At 43.0% G+C, this 20,172-nt stretch overlaps 1 protein-coding gene across 5 annotated transcripts in view; it reads right to left on the bottom strand.

The window, feature by feature from the left end:
* Positions 1-20,172, bottom strand: part of LOC130206398 (RNA-binding Raly-like protein) — a 112,848-nt gene that overhangs the window by 7,479 nt on the left and 85,197 nt on the right. For 4 of the 5 annotated variants that reach the window (XM_056434347.1, XM_056434348.1, XM_056434346.1 and 1 more), the window contains exons 3-5: positions 7,043-7,118; positions 6,238-6,285; positions 4,839-5,017 (exon numbers count right to left, since the gene is read on the bottom strand). In XM_056434347.1, the coding sequence (XP_056290322.1) occupies positions 4,839-5,017; positions 6,238-6,285; positions 7,043-7,118 (303 nt within the window). Of the gene's footprint in view, positions 1-4,838; positions 5,018-6,237; positions 6,286-7,042; positions 7,119-20,041; positions 20,166-20,172 lie in introns of those variants that run through there. The other variant, XM_056434350.1, reaches the window with a different exon arrangement.

Genomic DNA, 20,172 nt, shown 5'->3' on the forward strand with positions numbered 1-20,172 from the left:
CGTAGACGCTGTTGAGTTCGTCCTCTAATTTCATCCCTCGTTCTTTTTTTTTCAATCGCGGGGCCCGCACGCCGTCATCTGGTCATGCGTCTTGAGTTTTGGATGAACATCTCGATCCGACTGCAAAACTTATCCGGCTGTAAATGAGCACCTGCTGCTTTAAATCTGAAGATTAGTGCGCGGCTTAGTTTGTTACGTCGCCGTCGCCGCGGGCGCATCAAACTGTGCGCTATCTTTGAGTCGGCGTGACGGGCGATTACAGAAGCGTGGAGATTGTTCACACTTCAGGATCGCATCTTTCCTCCTGCCTACTGTGAGTGTGAATGTCAAGTTGTAATCCTGAAGATGTTCATGTTATTTATTTATTTGATAGTTTAGTGGCCATTTTTTCTCAGCTTCAGGGTCAGCGGAGCGTGTCTGCATAAAGTGGTGAAAGTGGGATTTACATTGACTTACAGTAAGGTTTAAACATAAGATTATAGTACTTTTGAGTCTTGAAAAGTGACAGCTGCCAATGGACTGAACGCACGGATCAAAGAAAGTAAAAATCTGGGGATATTCAAGAAAAGATGTAAAGACATGACCACTTTCTTCTTTTGTTGAATTCTTATTTTTACCTTCGCATTGAAAATGCAGAAGGTTATGTTTAGATCGCCGTGTATTTATTTATTTGTATGCGTGTTATTCGCATAACAAAAAAAGTTTTAAACCGAATCGGATGAAATTTGGTGGGATGATTGGTTATTATCCGGGGACCATTTGATTAGATTTTGGGATCAATCGTGTCAAAGGTCAATGTCAAGGTCATGAAAAGGTCAAAATCTTCTTTTTACCATAGCACGGTCAATTTTTATCCAATTGGCATGCAACTAATGCCAAAATGTTCATAAGTCAATGCCCAATCTTGTGATATGCGAAGGTATGCGCTCTACCGAGTGCCCGTTCTAGTTGTATATGTTGCCGATCGAAATAAACTAAACTCAAACTCAAACTGATGTTACTAAAGTAAAGTAAACTTTACTTTACTCAGCACTTTACTTTGTTTTTCCCCTGTATATTTAGTACTAGTATAAGTATTTCGTTTTTAGTATTTAGTTTTGTGTTTTATATTTATTTTCATTGGTGCTCTGATGTGCACCGCTGCTGTGATTTTTGAAATTTCCCCACTGTGGGACGAATAAAGGAATATCATATCATATGAACTCACGACAACCGTCTTTAGAAGATGATCTCCGCAGTGCCACACGTTATACTGTGAAACCATTACAGGACCCTTAAAATACACCGTTACCAAACAGACTCGACTCAAATGTAAGCCCAGTAACCAGGACCGACCCTCTGAACATTAGCAGTCCTAAACGTCTCCGTTGCAGAGCAATAGCCGCTCGTTGAATATTTGAAAAACCCAAATCATTAATTAGTGTTTCGGCCTTCTAAAAAGGTCGTGTTTTTTCCCCTGTAGAAAATGAAACAACAGGCATGTGTTGTAACATATCAACGTTAAAGTAAGACTGAATCTAATGTTGTGTTACGATTAAAAAACACTCTTATATCAACGTATTTGAAGTATTATTTGGCATCGCACACTGGCCATCAGTGCCTCTCGCCCCCCCGCTGCTTCTGTTTACCGCCTCATGAATAATTCCTCTCCTCTTCCGGCTCCGCTCTGCGATACATATCGGGGGGGCTTTGGGTAAATAAGGCGTTACTGCAGTTTGAGTTTGAACCTTTTTTTCTACGTGTCATATGCAAATGCAGAAGGATGGAAATAAACCGGCGTCCTGCGTGAATCCGCTCTCCGCCCGCGACGCGACTTCTGAACCGGTGAGCGAGCGTGAGCGGCGCCAACGGAGCAGATCAAAGAACTCGGACCGTTTAAAGTGGGAAGATAATCTCGTGCCGAGCGGAAAAAAAAAGGGGGCGGAAAAACCGAAGGTGTGAGGAGAAGATCTGAAATTGTCTTTGACGAGAGACGAGCGCTCGGTAAACAAACCCACCGCTTCCCGTAAAGCTGCAGCCGGAGAAAAACAAAAAGCGGGAGGCAGGAGACTCGAATGAAAACGAGTCCGGTGTCGCGTCGACGCGTCGTCTTTCTTTGACGTGTATTCACGCCGACGTCCCGATGCGGCTTCGCCTCCCGCGTACGAGCTCGACCGATGCGTGAAACCACCGCGGTTCGAGGAGATGTCAATTCACATGAACAAACCAAAAAAATCTGGCAACGGCTTCCGACGCGTTCATCTTTCACGAGAATTCGGAAAGAAGTACAAGCCGACCCGGGTGAGACGAAAAGAAAGAAAGGAGGAAACAGTTGTCGTCCCGTGACTCGGCATCGTACGAGCCGACGTCCGTGAACGCGCTCGCTTTCCGTATTCCCGCCGTAATCTGCTCCGGCTCAGAGCAGCTTTACTTTGATGATAAGAAAGTGTGGAACTGTTTTTTTAATTTATCGCCGCTTCCAGCTGTTTTGTTGTTGTTGTTGTTCCTCCATAAGAGTTGCAGCAGCTGCAGAGAGACGACACACACACGCGCTAATCCCACATCATCTCCTCCGCACGGCGTCTTTAAATAGCTGCTGTTAAAGGAAAAGGGGGGGGGGGGGGTCCTTGTTATCCAGTAGGGATTATTAGATAAAATTTAGGGGGATGAGTAATAGATCACATTTTTGGATCTTGCGAGATTTTTTATCTTAATAATGAAGCTGGACAAAAAGTTTTGGGGGCTGGCGATGCCGACGCAGTGAGGCAGATTTTAGAGGAATAATGCAGTGAAATGTGATTTTTAAAGCGTCTCTGTGACATCTGTGTTTTATATTATTATCTGAACAAGAGGAGGGGGCTGGTACATGAATTTGAGCAATGGATAAAAAAAATTGACCTTTTTGGAGGTCAGACATCTGTGGTTCATGTACTTGGGTTTTATATCATTATCTCAATAAGTGTGGGGGGGGGGGGGGTCACATGACTCAGGGAGGTATTTAGACTTTAAACCATGACGCCTTGTGTAACTATTTCATGAGCTTCATCACTGCAGCAAAACGTGCTTATTTTGAAACGTCTTATCATTTTAACGTCGCTGCCTCTGAAGTTTTGTCTCAACTAAACGAGGTTCCCCGTTCCCATGGCGATGCTTTCAATTGTCTCGAATTTTCCCATCGATTGGACAAAACCCCAAAACATAGTAAATTCATTTAATAGCACTAAAGTCTTTGCCGAATCGACACGAATAAGTAAACTCACGTCATGAACTGACAACTAACATTTGGCATCAAAGAGGGTTTACATCCTTGTGATCGATGAATATGATGACCGTCCCCACCCCCCCCTAAAAACCCAAATGGGACCGCCCCGTTCCGCTTTTTTGGGTCGAGTGAACCTTATTTTGGCCGTCCAATCTATCTCGGCCAGAGTCGACACAAACCCACACGTCTTCACGGCGCTGGCAGGAGCAAACGAGTCTCCGGAACACACGGCAGCACCGCTGGGACCGAGGAGAGAATCCATTGACTCCCTCCAAAAAGAGCTTTCTCTTCTCTATAAAACCAACTGCAATCGGGTCCTCCGGCTCACACGCCGCACCAAGCTGCTGGCGCTGATAACGCCGGCCCAGACGGGCAACAATGGAACAAACGCCGGAGACAATTACACGAGCTGCTGGGCGGAGCCTAAACGTTTAGGTAAACACAGATGACCACCGCTCATCTCACACTCATTACATTCAGCGCGTTGGAATGCATCGACAGCCAATCAGTGGAGAGGACGAGAGCCAGGTGGATGCCGGTTTTTTTTAGATCCGTTTTGCTGACTAGGCGCAAAACTCGGATTATATTTGTGTTTGTGATTTAGTGTTTTTGCTCTACATTGGAATTAAATAGATTTTTGCAGTGGCGTAAGTAGCACAGTCGAATCATTTGAGATCTGCATTAAGCCTTCAGGTTTTTGTATTTGTGTGTGTGTGTGTGTGTGTGTGTGTGTGAGAAAAGGACAGAATGCCATTAGCGTAATTAGGCACTTTTGATAAATGTATTCATGTTAAATCTGAGGAGTAAAGTGTAAACACAAGATGAGTTATATATATATATATATATTTATATAAATATATATTAAAAAACTCTAATCTTTAGAAAATTATACCAATGTCTTGTGCAAAATATCCACAAATACTAAATTACATTGTATATATATATATAACTCATCTTGTGTTTACACTTTACTCCCCATATTTAACATTAATACATTAAAAAAAAAATATATATATATATATACAGGACTGTCTCAGAAAATTAGAATATTGTGATAAAGTTCTTTATTTTCTGTAATGCAATTAAAAAAACAAAAATGTCATGCATTCTGGATTCATTACAAATCAACTGAAATATTGCAAGCCTTTTATTCTTTTAATATTGCTGATTATGGCTTACAGCTTAAGAAAACTCTAAAATCCTATCTCATAAAATTTTAATATTTCCTCAGACCAAGTAAAAAAAAAGATTTATAACAGCTGAGTGTTTGTCAAGGCTCAGGAAACCCTTGCAGGTGTTTCGAGTTAATTAGACAATTCAAGTGATTTGTTTAATACCCTACTAGTATACTTTTTCATGATATTCTAATATTTAGAGATAGGATATTTGAGTTTTCTTAAGCTGTAAGCCATAATCAGCAATAAATCAGAATAAAAGGCTTGCAATATTTCAGTTGATTTGTAATGAATCCAGAATGCATGACATTTTTGTTTTTTTAATTGCATTACAGAAAATAAAGAACTTCATCACAATATTCTAATTTTCTGAGACAGTCCTGTATATAAAAAATTTAAAAAAGCACTTTTTTTGTACGTACGTTTGAGGCCGGAGGAGGATGATGTAGGAGGTCTGGAGGATGAAGAGGAGGAAGAGGAGGTTGTCTTGATGGGGAAGGAGGTCTTCCCGCGGCGGGTGGAGGGAGCGAGCACCCGGGAGCGCTTGACGGGGATCACGGCCCTCGGTGGGGGGGCCACTCTGCCATGGTAGTCAAAAAGCCTCCAGAAAAGAAGATAATATATAGAATATTACACACTTCACTTCCTCCACTTATCGGTTGACTGTCTTTTCTAAGAGGGCGTTCAGGGAGTCCATCTGGAGCCTAACGGGTTTCATTCGGTTTATTTCTAAAGCTCTTTCTAAAGCTTATTATCTGAGCCCAGGATTGTATTCCAGGATAGATTTTTTATTGTTATGGATTTCTCTCAAACGGCACACACTGCAAGTGCAAGTCATATGTTTGTGACTCGAAATGTTCCCACTTTCTATGCTGCGTTGAGGAATTTAATATATAAATATAAATGTCGATGTAATGATGTAATTATAAAAGTGATCCGAGGTATTCTTCTTGTTTCTGGAAACATTGGAAGTGTTTGTATGTTTTTAACGGCAGTGATTGTACCTGTGTCCTCGTATTGTATTGTATATATTACTGTTGTGTTTGTTGTTTTATGGACTCATGAGTCTGGAATAAAAGTAATATAATTAAACAAAAAAAGGCAGATAAAACCTACGACTCTACGTCTTTTTCGTGCATGCCAATAAGCCCCGTCGCCTCTCTTCTGGAAGAAAGTGAAGAAGACGAGAAGCGGAGGGCGCTAAATGTCAAACGAAAGTGTCGGCTTTCTGTCGCCGGTCACGGCTCTCAACAAGTCTGACATTTAGAAAATGTCTCCGTGGAGAAGCGGTCCGATAAATAAAAGAAAACAAGTGTTTCTTCTTTCAACGTGCACGCTTCATCTAGTCGGACATTTTGAAGTTCATTAGAGGGAAGGATGGTGAGCTACCGCTGGCGAGGGAGACTTTAAGGGAGGAAAGAGTCAAGACGTAGGACCGATTGACTGTTAGCTAAACCCCGCCCCTACATGGGCATCGTCCAATCACAGATCAGCTACCGTAACTAGGCACCGGGTCTGTCAAACTTTGGCATTCCTCCTCGTGCTACAAAGGAAAATGGAAAATAACGGCGATGATATTAATGTTATGAACCCAAACACGAGGGAGTTAGATGTTCTGGCGTTTGTGGGATGTCCTCAACAAGTATAAAGCAGAACTAGTGTTTAGTTCTTCCGTGGTGGATGAAGGAAATGATCACCGTTTCCACGGAGTAAAGCCACAGAGATAAGCCCCGCCCCCTCCGAGGCGCAAATTAAGTGAATAAAGCAAAAAGCCACAAATAGTCAAGCGAGTAAACTCACTCTAACGCGAATGATACATACCTGCTGTAGAAATCATCCCTGTAGTACTCGTAATCCAATTCATAACCGCTAGGGGAGAGAGAAGGAGGGGGGGGGGGGGAGGAGGCGCAGACAGGGAGGAGAAAGAGAAAGAGATGGACTGTATTAAAGGCGGCCATTTTGGATCCGTCCAAATCACGCAGATCGAACTCGGGGGGGGGGGACTCGCTCTCGTCGTCGCTTGGCGCCGGTGAACCAGCCGAAGCCACGCCGGCGTGCAGGGATCACGTTTTAGAGAAAATACAGTCGCAGAATGAAAAGTCAAATTGTTTCGTAGACCCCGGGAGAGGAAAATCAATGTTAAGTGGGCTGCACGCTTCGGGATGACGACTCATTTTAATTCAGGCAGAGAGAGAGAGAAAATAAAAAGACGAGAGGAGAGAAGAAGGAGCCGTTTTCAAAATTGCTGCCATTTTCACAGGAAATTATAATCAGACCTGATGCATTTCTATTGCTCTCGAGTACTGTTGTGTGTGTGTGTGTGTGTGTGTGCTCTGCTCCACAATTACAGCTGCAGCTGCACAATGCAAACCAGAGTTAACACTATAACACAAAAGCCCAAACTAATACATTCGTGGGAATAAGACAAAACAAACAACTCAGAGAGAAGTTAATTGGCGGGAATATATACTTTTGCTAATTGACGAGTAGGCGTTAAAAGCTGCAAAAGTGAAGAGAAAGAAGAAGAAAGAAGCCCGACTGTCACGTTAGACGTGAGTAAACAAGCGCTGCTCTGGTGTGTGGAGGTGTGCAGAACCAGGGTCACGCCGCAGGAACTCCAGCGTACCTGTAGACGGCGGAGAGCGGCCGCTTGGAGCCGGCTTTGGGCCGGTACGGCTTCGGCTCGCCGGCCATGTTTATGTCTGCAAAAACACACAACACACGCGGACAAATCACTCGTCAGACATTCACGTGAATAAAGATGTCAATGTGACATTTAATGGGCGATAGCACGACATATTGTACGATGTGTTCATTCGTGTATCTGGGGAGACTTGAACTAACTGCTCCTGTGAAGCATCCGGATTGATAATGTTGCGCAAGCGAAGAAAAGATGTAATTACCTTCGCATTGAAAATGCGGAAGGTTGTGTTTTGATCGCCGTGTATTTATTTATTTATTTATTTGTATGCGTGTTATTCGCATCACAAAAAAAGTTTTAAACCGAATCGCATGAAATTTGGTGGGATGATTGGTAATTATCCGGGGACCATTTGATTAGATTTTGGGATCAATCAGGTCAAAGGTCAAGGTCGTGGATAGGTCAAAATCTTCTTTTTACCATAGCCCAATCTTGTGATATGCGAAGGTATGCTCTCTACCGAGTGCCCATTCTAGTTTGACTTTGATCCGGTCTGAATTACTACAATTTATTCACGTGACTTGACTTTGTAACTGAATCTGAGCAGCTTCACTTCGGGATTATGAATATCGGACACTTCAACTTTAATCTAAATTCATGAACCTGAAAAAGACCCCCCTCCATACCCCCACAAAGAAAAGTGCAGTTACACACTGTTATGGATTTTTTTTAGGCGTTTAAAAGATATCATTACATTACAATTACAGCTCTGGTTTATAGATTATTAGAAAAAGAACAAACTATTTAAAATGCGCTATTATGTCTGCATACAACGATATATATAAATTATAATTTGTTTTTTTATAACAATGCTCAATTAATGAATATTCCCGTACTGAACATTACAGCATGAGGGATATTATTAGAATGATTATCAACAACAATATTTTCTCTGCTGCAGTGAAATCAAATGAAAAGCAGAGAGCTGTGTGAAAGAAAGAGAAACAGCTTCGTGATAATGATGGTACTGACTCACAGGTCATGTACTCACGGGAACATGAAAGTACTACTTCACAATACGAGAGAGTAAAATACCTCGGGAAGCTCCGCCCCCGTCTCTATATATATATAATATCTGGTGGCGCACAGACTGACTCTTTTTTGCTTGCAGACTCCTTTTGGGGCGGGCTCAGTGGGTAAGAGGGCCGTCCTTCCTTCACTTCTTGGTGGGGTGTTCGATCCCTCCCTCCCCCAAGTCGCAAGTCGAGAGAGTGTCATGAGCAGGCACTGAACCCCCAGTGCTCCACGCACGCATCACACACGCAATAACTACAAGGATGTAAAGATGCAGAGAACTAATTTCCCTTGGGAATAATAAATTTCTTAAAATATTTAATTTAATTAAATTTATTTAAATTTTATTTTATTGCGAGAGTAAACTTTTCCTGAGATGATTCAAATGGGAACGCTGCAGTAGTGCAGGGCACGTGCGCTGATGTCGAGGTGGACCGCGAGAGCCAATTTTGTGTGCTGGAGACCTTGGTCGGCTGCACTGGAGAGATTACGAAATGAAACTCCTGTTGCTTGGCAGGATGGGATCCTTGAACGCATGAAAACGATGAAAAAGAATAAGCATACCGAGGTCCCACATACTGAAGTCCTCCAATAGATGGATGTTTCACCACCGTTCAAAAGTTTGGGGTCATCCAGACAATTTCGTGTCTTCCATGAAAACTCACTTTTATTTATCAAATGAATATAAAATGTAGTCAAGACATTGACAAGGTTAGAAATAATGATAAATATTTGAAGTATTAATTTTGTTCTTCAAACTTCAAGCTCAAAGGAAGGCCAGTTGTATAGCTTATATCACCAGCATAACTGTTTTCAGCTGTGCTAACATAATTGCACAAGGGTTTTCTAATCAGACATTAGTCTTCTAAGGCGATTAGCAAACACAATGTACCATTAGAACACTGGAGTGATAGTTGATGGAAATGGGCCTCTATACACCTCTGGAGATATTTCATTAGAAACCAGACGTTTCCACCTAGAATAGTCATTTACCACATTAACAATGTATAGTGTGTATTTTTGATTAATGTTATCTTTATTGAAAAAACAGTGCTTTTCTTTGAAAAATAAAGACATTTCTAAGTGACCCCAAACTTTTGAACGGTAGTGTATATCCATACACCATCAGGGGGAGAGCTGTATGACGAGGCCAGTCAGTGATGCTGCATTTTTCAAATCGCTATCTGTGCATCAAGGGCGTTGCAAGGTCCTCGTGTCCGAGTGGCTTCTGGGCGCGCAGCCAGCGGGTCAAAACAAGCACCTGCTCCAGATTAAAAACCCTCAAAAGGCAATGAAAAGGAAAAAAAAATAGATATGGGTGATGCCGTACACGTATTCGGTCCCGTTAGCGACCTGTCAATCACGAGGTAGCCACGCCCCTAAAGCATGCTTTATGGTCCGTTTGACTCTAAATGACCATAATTTACTAAATCGACGTCATGCTGAATTGAGGAAGACCTGAAGCTAGAGATTGAGACCATAAACTCATGTGAGGGAATAAATCAAGAGAGAAGAAGAGTCATTTTCTCATTGACTTCTCAGACAGTCGCCCCCTGCTGGCCAGGAGAGAGAATGCACATTTAAAGCACACTGTTCAGAACCGGATGCGGCTGCCCCCCCCCGTTTATATATTTTTATGGCTTCGTTGACATAACACAACAAGTAGAGAGTTTCTCAATCGGCTCATCTCATAGTCTGAGAACCGTACCCCAGTAAACAATGTGTGCATACGAGTGTGTACGAATGTGTGTGTGTGCGTGCACGCGTGATGGGATTGACTGCGATGTCGATTTCGGAGATAATTATGATTTTGCTTATTAACCTGAATGTTTACTTAGAGTGAGGATCAATCCTTTAATTAGCCCACATCAATCCAGCTAAATATAATTAGGCATCCAAAAGCTGGAGCAATCTAAAAGTCCCTGATCCCAGATCTTCTTCGCTCTGCTGTCCTCAGGCCGACAGCTCACATCACAGCAGATGTAATATTGATATATTGCCCGGTATAATTTTTTTGATGGTTATTCCAACAGAAAAAAATATTTTTATAGTCGATTTATCGTTTAAGTCTGAGGGGAAAGTCAGACATTTCTTAAATATGATTTTTTCCCTCCACATTAGTCTTTTTTAGAACAATGAAAAGACATTAGAGTGAGTCGCCTTTGGAAAATTGTGATGGCGATTCGATGGAAAACCCCGCAGTATGTGAGCTGCCAACGCGTCGTGTGACGGGTTTGCTCGTCTCACCAAGATATCAATTAAAAAGAGAAATGAAGACATAAAATGTATCTCTCCAAACTGCTGCTATTCATTGTTTCAACACTGCCTTTTTTTATTCTCAGATATACAGAAATACTGAATACGTTGGCATGGTTGCCCATGATAATGGCTTCCAGCAGCTTTGGTAAAAACCCATCCTTCAAAAGAAAAAAAGCCCCCGTTGTTTCTGCGCAGCACAGACGCACGAAGATCAGTCTGAATGAGATGCTTCACGTGTCGGGGACTTCATTTATTCAGTCGTTGGCTCGTACCATTAGCTCGGTCAGACGGGGAGGAGGAGGCGGAGCTGTCTGCGGTGCTGATCGGAGAGGGGGGGGGGGAGGGGGGATTTCAGGTCTGCTGCACTGCTGTCTGGGCAGCGAATGAAACAAAAAGGCCTTGACCCGCCGCCACCGCCGCCCACATTTGAACTTCGCAGGCGTGAAATTATTTATAGATATGTTTGAGCGCTCGCCTCCTATCTCGCCTTTTCTACCTCTCGGCGAAAGCGAGAGAAATACAACCCGGAAAATAAATATTTAAAGGCAACACCGACACCTGTAACCAGGGAAACAAAGGCTGTGGGGGGGAGAAGGACTTGTGTTCCTCCGTCGAGGAAACCAAAGATCTTGAAGAAAGATGCCCGTGTGTGTCGTCGCTCTCATTTGTCGCCTCGCCCTGCTCCGCCCTCGGCCTCCTCCCATCCCTCAGCGTCTCGTTCCTCCGTCTTCGCTCCTCTTATTCCCTCGCACAAGACCGTATCTAACGGCGTCTTCGCCATCTCGCCGAGGAAGCTCATTACGAGACATTTCCAGGCTGAGCGTCACCTGCGAGGCCTTTTTCTCTACTCCGACACCTGTGAGTCGACAACGACCGCTTCTCGCGAGTCTTCTCCCCTCCTTTTCGTCGGCGAGTGGTGAATAACAGCCGAGCGGAGAGCAGGAGAGGCTTTGAATAAATCAAAGGATGGAAACTCGGCCATATGGCAACATATTGCAAAGGGGGAAATCACCGGGAGGAGAGAAGTACTCCCGTGAAAATCAACAGGGCCCAAAAAAAACCGTAAGGAGAAGGAGAGTCTCAGGGAACAGGAGGACACCTCATATTCCTGAAAACGAAGCACGGGAAAAAAAACACACACAAAAAAGATTTTCCGTCTCTTCCGGTTTTTTTCTTCTCTTCCTCCTCTCACGGAAAGAAGAGAGGGACCGACCAGCTGAAGAGCCCAAGGCTCCAGATGTAAGCTATCGACCACGGGTACAGCAGGGGTCGCCACAAGGTCGCAGAGAAGGAGAGGCGGATGGATTGTATCGCGTCAGCCAAAGAGCCTCTTTGTGTTAGCGTGGGCAGAGCGGCGGGAGGATGGAGACTCAGGGGAAAGCTGTTTCAGCGAGAACTCTGTGCTACCGGAATAAAGACAGTTCACTCAGCTTTAACTCATTTCAATGGGCTTTTCTTTAAAAAAGGTGATTATTGTCCTTTTTGTTAGTGATGCACCCCCTATGAAATATTTCTTCAGTACCCCCTAACTCGCCATTTTTGGTTAAATACACAGCTCTGTGCAATCGGCGTCTGATTTAATATAGAAGAAATACAATTATTTTTTATGAACTTACTTTTTTTAATGGATGCTAATTTAAAATATATTTTTTACAAATCTCATGGACCCCCTGGAGTGCCTTCACGTACCCCCAGGGTAGGATATTTACATATTTTTTAGGGGGCCATTTTTCACCCTCTGACTGAAATCCAGGAGCATTTAAAGAAGAAAATGGAGGCACTTTCTGAAACGTGTGAAAGAACATTTAACCGTTGTTAAAACATTATAAATATAGTTATTTAGGCTTAAAGTATATGAGCAATTGTCATAAAAATGGTAACAATAAGACTATTAGGCAGAAGTCTTAGATTTTTTTAACAGAAAACACAAATCAAATAATCATATTAAATGTTATTCTTATTTCTTTGTGGTTATTTATTTATTTATTTTTATCCCAAATTATATTTATTCATTTTTTATTTAAAATTATGTTCATTTATTTTTTATTCAAAATTAAGTTTATTTATTTGTTGTATGTACCCTCTTAGTACAGTTAATACAGATAGGACACAAGAAACAAAAACAAAACACTATGAAATTATCTAAATTATGGGGTCATTTTTTGCCCCTCTCCTCGTGATATCAGGGGGAACATTATATTTCTTAGAGGCAGTTTTGCCCTTGTGTATTTCCGATGCTGGGTCCACGTACCCCTATTTGAGAACCACCGGTCGAAACACACGGCGACGCCACACACACAAAAGCAATCCGTCGTAATCAAGACACAACGCTCAAACTGCGTTGCTTACTTGCTTTAGTAAATCCAGACGACAGCGTCTCCAACGAGAGAAAATACATCGGTGCAAATGCCTTCCGGCAAATGACACGAACCTCACGGCTGAAAACACACCGAGACGCGTCGAGTGCGCCTTCGCTTCATGTCAGGTGTTCTCAGAGGCTCCAGAGAAAGCCGGAGCCGAAGCCCGGATGACTCTTTATTGGTTTCTGCTGCTGCACATGACCTGTCTGCACACCAGGAGCTATACAGTATATGACCAAAACAACAACAGGTGGGTCTTCATTATCACGTTGAATATAGTGCACAGTTAGTTGGTCCATTCTGTGAATACTTCCATACAAAAATAATCTATATTTTGGGGAATGAGAATCAGTTTATACTGCTGTATCAATATGAAATTGAGTTTTGCAATCCTGTGTTCGAGAAGTATGGTTCATATAATCCAAAAGGCAGAACCAAAATGACCACATCTATAACACTGATGGCCATGGCGTAAACCAATCGCTAGATTACCCAGAAGCATTGAGGATTTCATTAGTCAGCTCACTAATGCAGCTATACGTCAAAGGGATGGAATTATATGGAGTATGAATATTTAATTCAGAGGCCAGCCGTGCTCCATGAATCCCCCTGAATAAAAGGTGCCGATTACCTAAGAAGCCACGCGCTGGCCCTTTAACCCGCGCAGCACGGCGACCGGGCGAGCGACCGCAATGAAGTCCCTTTCAGACCAATCGGTGACCGAGGAACGGGTCCCTTTCTCTTCCGTTGCCCAGCCGACGGCTCGACGACACACGTGTCACTTTCTCGTTGCGAGGAGAGAAGAATGGAAAAGAGAAAAAAAAGAAATGAAAAAAAAAAAGTACAAACGCAGACTCTCTGAGGATGCTGCCGATCGGGAAACTCTGTCGGCAGCTTCCTCAATGTCCTGAAAATTTATAAATAATTGAGCACAGTAACCAATTGGACGTGCAGATCCGTCTCCACGTCACAACCGACGCACACCTTTTTGTTTCTCATAAAAAAAGATGAAAAAAAAAGGTAAAAGGCGACAACTTAATTAAAAAGTTTCTTCGAATTTAAAATCGATCCTTGCCTCTTCCATCGTGGAGGAGCCTGCTCGACGCCGAGCCCTCCACTCAGAGACTCTAGCCCAGTTCTTACTCTCCTGAGCCCGGCGAGCCCTCGATCCGGGTCACGAGGCGCTGAGGGTCCTCCGAACGGAAATGGACAATTACCTTTTTCTTTTTTATTATTCTCTCTCAACCAGGCAGCTCGTCTACCGACGTCTCTCGACAACAGAGGTCGTCCGGTCACACGGAGACGGAGAGTTTCTGCATCTCAAAGGGGATCTCCTTGAGAAGCGCTATATAAAATAAATGATTATTATTATTATTATTAACTCTGAGGCCCACACATCAACCCGTGGCTCCTCGGGAGAACAGGGACGCTCCAGGTGAAGTTATGTGACTCGGTACGATACCCAGTGAACACTTTGGGAGTTCATTACATGAGCCGTTTAGCTTAACTCCGGACCGTAAATCAAGCTGATTAGTACCGCGAGACACACTACGTTGCTTTAATATCTGGTCGTTCAGGTTTCTTCAACTGATTTACGGCAATATTTGATAATAATGTGATTTTGGGGTCAACGTGTGTAAAGTGCTTTGATTTGACAGATGTTTCATATCCTGGATTTACATAAATCTGAAATTCTTGTCTGGTTATTTCAGCAATTCAAAATATTAATGTTATCCCAAAATATATTATTTTTAATCTAAAATTACAATAGATCTTAATATAGTGCATTTCTTTCTGTTTTCTGACATTTTATAGCCGATAGATCCATTAATAATTAGCATGATTGTTGGTTGCAGATCTATATTACATATACTGCGATGAGGATTTTACTTATATAAAAACTGTCCTAAACCAAATACATATTTTAGTTGACTCGCACTCATAACATTTCGTGGCCCAGTCGATTAGTATGAAAACTGAGTTTCTCAAAATGTAAAGTAAGTTGTTAATACGTTTTTTAAATAGCATCAATAACCACCAACCGATTAAAATAAATCAATACATATCACCCATCGCTGCTCTAGCGTCACACCATCATTATTAACTTTAAACTTTATAATATATTGCGAGAATAAGTTCACAATTAGGATTCCCAGCCCGTCGCGGCTGCCGCCAGGAACAACAACTTCCAAGGTGACACGAGCTGCAGCTCCACGCCGTCATCCCTCTCCAGAACAAAGCCCCGTCTCCGTGGATACATTTGATTATGAGCAGAAAAACACTGGATGATGTGCAAATATATATAACGGCGGATTGCCGAGCTACGTGCAGAGAATATTGGGTCGGATTCCGGCGCCGAAACCCGGCGACAGACGCCGACTCCACCGCCGCTCGGCTCATTGCCTTTATTGAATATGCAGGGAAATAAAATATGACTCACTTTAAATGTGAAATGCATAAAAGACTGCGGGAGAGAGAAGTGTGACGAATGTCAATATACATGTTAACCAATGGATTACCTTTCCATGACCTTTCCATGATGCATTATGGGAAATCTCGGCATATATACCTTAAACGACCCACATGAATGACAACAGTTTGATTAAAATAATACATGTGTATATCAATGTTTATTCTTTTAATCAAACTGCGTGAATGAACATATGAATATAACAACATTTACATCACTTTTCCAAAACTTTTGGGATGTGTTTTTTTTCCAAGGACTTTTCCAGGCCATTTTTAAATTCCATGGCTTTTCCAGGTTTTCCATGACCGTACGATCACCGTCACAAGCTCTCAAGGGGGAAGTCTTGAATATAGTTGTTTTATTCTGACCTAATCATCAAAATATGACAATTTCTTTTCCCGTTCTTTTCCTTTCCTTCCTCTCTTCTCGCGAGCGCCAGCTGTCTAATGACGATGACCACCAAAGGAGAGCGGGATGAAGGAGACGCCACAGCGGGAGCTCAGCGTGGGCATCGGAAAAATAAAACTCCGGATATACGTCTTTTATAAAAATCTTTCCTCCTCTGGTGGATCTCCGAGCACTGAGAGAGGCCACATCGCATGTACAGCCTCACATCCACATCCACATCTCAGAGTGGCTTCGGATTAAATATGCCGCGCACGTCGGCTCCTCCTGCTCCGCGAGGAATCGGACGTCACATCTTGTTCACTTCAATCTCCGGCGGAGAAAATCGTTTAAATGTTCAATCCATATGAAGACGGCGAGAAATCGGAGCAAAGTGTCCCACGTGCCGATCACAGGGTCCCGAAGCGAAGGCTTCAAAATCAGCCTGGGGATGGTTCAAATGACAAGGATATAAGAGAAGAGCCTCATAGCGGAGGGCGTGTTGGAGTTCGGCCTTTTTAACGCCAAAGGATTCGTCAACTATCCAAAAATGTGCTTAGAAAATGATCAAGAATTTGACTAATTGATTCATTAACTAATGGTTATGAAACAAAAGAGGAAGAAACATTAGAAGTGTCTTTCTTTGTGGCTTTAATATCTGTGATGGGCTTCAACTTATGACTCTCGGTCTGTTCGTTAATTATCCATTTGGCTGATGAAATGTCAGAAAATAGATAATTAACGGCGAAGTCGACGTTTAAAATCGCCGTTTTTGTCGAACTAATAGCTCAAGGTCCAATATTTGCTTCAATAAGATCATCAAGAAGTATCATTTTAGAGGCACTTTTGCTCAAGATAAAGACATAAAATGATCACCAAATCATTTCTACTTTGATACTCGTCCTCTTCAAGGGTTAAAGGTCAAGGGTCAAGGTTTCCTTCCTCCAGAGCCCGGTACGGAAAAATTTGTGGAATCTTATCTTTTGTCTTCTTCTAGTAATTAAAATAATAAATAGTCAACATGAAATAACCACACGGTTTTTGAATACTCCTGTGTGGATTAAATACTTGTAATTTCTCATTTAATTAGGATTTCGAACGCAAAAAAATCATCTGAGACACTCGAGTTCGTATAGTGCTAATTATCAATTTAGACGTATCACGATGTACGATTTCACCACGCCACGATTCAAATTGCAAGACGATGAATTATGATATTTAAATATATTCCAGCCTTACTGATTGATACACATGAGCCTGGTCGCGTGAGACGGGCTCCTGATATCGTCTCGTATCGATCGCAGGCCACCGAATCAAATCAAATCGTGGCAGATTTTGTGATATCGGGATACTAAATGAATTATTTCGGGGCAATGATACGATAAATGCTCTCGCGATAAAACTTGTGATGTAGGCCGACACCCCGAATTCCTTCTGCCCCCCAAAAAACGTAATCTTTGAGTTATTCAGACACTGATGCATTTCTATATTTCATATAACCGTGAAAAAAGAGAATTACAGGTTGAGAGACGTTTGGCGGCCATGTTGCTGAGATGTCACACACACACACACACACCCCTGTAGAGACGGGGGAGCATGAGATGGCGACAGAGTGAGAGTCCCCCAATTATTTCCGTGCAGACCCTAATTTCAGCATCCTCAAACTGCTTCAGTCGCATCCGTCGGCCGGATCCGATATTAGTACACGGCATTCAGCCCGAGCCTGTTGCTCTAAATATTCTGCTTATTCACAATAAGACACAAAAATAGAAAAAAAAATCTGCCAATTTTACGAAACTGTTCCCTCCCAAAAGCTTATTGCACAGAGGAATTGGGATGATAATATGTAATTAGCTTCAGAGTGCTGGTGTTCTCGCTGTGCATCAGCGCTCGTAAGTGCGTGTGTATGTGTGTGTGTGTGTGTGTGTGTGTTTCACTGAATGCTTGTCTTTATGTCACACTGATCGCTGCTTCTCCTGGCAACGGTCCACACGGCGGAGCTGAGGCGAGGACTCAGGGGAGCGACATCTTGTGACAACTCTGTCACATTATTTCGTCATCGCGCGTCCGACAGATGGAAGGAAATAATAAAACAATAAAAATCACATTTTCCACGACAGAGTGGGATTTGATGGCTTGTCCGGGTCAAAAAAACAAACACAACCGGTGTGTATTTCCGTCGTTGAAAGTCGAGCAACTGCGTGTTCGCCGGCAACTAAAGTATCAGGAACGTATTGTATTCCGTAGTTGTGAGTGATTTGTGCAAAAAGAGCTGCAGACTCCAACAGCTTCCACCCAGGATCGTGTTGTGCGCGATTTGTATTCCATCCCACGGACATGCAAAGGGGAATTTTGGGGGCAGCAATGGAGTTAAGCTGAAAGGAAGTCGAGTCTGACACACACACACACACGCGACCGCGACCGCCCTTGACACACGGCTTAAGATACACGGAGGACATCGACAGCCTGCCCCTTGTTACCCCCTCCTCCTCCCCCCTCCTCCTCCTCGTTTCCTCCATCCCTCCATCCACCGTCGGCGGCACACGAGCACAGCCGCGGACGAACATCTGCAGCACAGAGACACACATTCACTTGTCGCGCGGCGCCGCCCTCCATCGCGCGGAGGCCGAGACGCAGGAAACAGCGAGTCGAGAGAGGAGGTCCTCCTAGCGCGCCGGATCGGGCTTCACGGTCCGTCGTCCTGCGCTTCTCCGAGATGAGATCGCGAAACTGTACACACACACACACAGACATACACACACACACACACACACACATACATACACACATTCACGGAGCAAATCCGGGGTGGTGCAGGCGGCTGGAACCGCATCTGATCTCCAAAGGCTCCTGAACTGCAACGTCTTAAATATTCATGGGGGCTCAAATCAAAACGCTCCGGTCTCCCGCTCGCATAGAGAAGAGGCCGAGAGGTTCGGCTTTTACCAAATTAATTAAATCACAGCGGGCGACATCGTGCGATCGCTCAGAAGCCTTGACCTTAAAAACCCGAGCGGTGTTTTCACACGGCACATTCGTAACGACTCGTCGTAACGACGTGAGCGCTTACAGATTTGTCCTGAATCACCCTCTGCAGCCGGGTTTGCCGGACCGCGCGTGTCTGTGTGTGTGTGTGTGTGTGTACTTAATATTGTGCCAACAGCAATTTCACTCACTGGTAATCAGGACTACGATACCCAGAGGCTTTGAATACCGGAGCACCACAGCCTCTGTTACACAGTTATAGGGCTCCATCCAACAATTGCTTTCATTGTCAATTAATCTCCCGATTATTTCCTCAGATTGTTGATTATTCATTTCACCACGTTGGTTCATCAAACATCAGAAGATATTGAAAAAAATTGAAAAAATGTCACAGTCATAATTGCCGCAAGACCCAGGTGACGTCCCAAAATTGTTTGTTTTGTCTGACTCACGATCCGTAACCTGAAGATCGGTTAGTTTGAATCACACGACACAAACAGACGACGACGTGCTGCCTGAAAAATGCCAACGATTAATATGTTATCGACTGTTCATTTAATGACCAATTCTTCCCCCCTAGTGTGGTGCTTTCAGGGCCACCATTGCTCCACTATTGCTCCACCATTGCTCCACGGGGTTGGACTCCATGTTGTACATCAACACAGTCTACCTTCTCACCAGATGAGTGCAGCCATCAATGGAGACCAAACTATGACTCCACCACGGAAAAATATATGTGTGCGTGTGTTTTAAAAAAAAGTATGAGGTGAATGAAATCCACCTCAAATGACTGTTATGTATAAACATATATTAATTGGGACCGTAGACCCTTGATGAGTCGACACATCTCATCTCGTGATAATGTTGCCAACTTCAGCAGCATGAATATATTACAACAGACAACAGAGCAGCTGCGAGGAGCTTTCCCAACTGAAAGCTTGATGGAAACACTAATCGGCCAGCAGGCCGCTTCACTTCCTGTTGGGAAACATTTAAAGATTTTAAATAAATAAATGAATATATTTATTGATATAAAAATCTTTAAATGGTATATATATATATATATATAAAATATACATGTATTTATTTATTCAAAATCTTTAAATGGTATATATATATATATATATAAATAAATGAATGTATGTATTTATTTAAAATCTTTAAATGGTATATATATATATATATAAATAAAAAATAAATATATAAATAAATATATCCCGAGATAAAGCGGCGTTTTTAATCTCAATTTTCACTGAATTCTGCGGTTTTAACGCAACTTCAATGGCCTGCCGCCAGTTTTAAGGGGACACGGATACGTCCTAAAATGACATGACTCACGCCTCAATATTTGCAACTTGCGTCGCGCGACATCAGCACAACCCAAAAATGAACCCTCGCGCGTTTCGCGTCGCCAAAACGACGGCGCGCGCGCGCGTATGTGGGGTAACTTACATCGGTGGTTGCGACGCTTCCCCTTGTACATGGTCATCTTGTAGTACGGGTCCAGCTTGGCGCTCGTGCGGGTCTTCGTTCAGGTGCTGCGTTCAGGGACACACGACGTCGTGGTCTCCGTGCGTGTTGCG

The sequence above is a fragment of the Pseudoliparis swirei genome, chromosome 16 (assembly GCF_029220125.1).
Source record: "Pseudoliparis swirei isolate HS2019 ecotype Mariana Trench chromosome 16, NWPU_hadal_v1, whole genome shotgun sequence".
Lineage (NCBI taxonomy): Eukaryota > Metazoa > Chordata > Actinopteri > Perciformes > Liparidae > Pseudoliparis > Pseudoliparis swirei.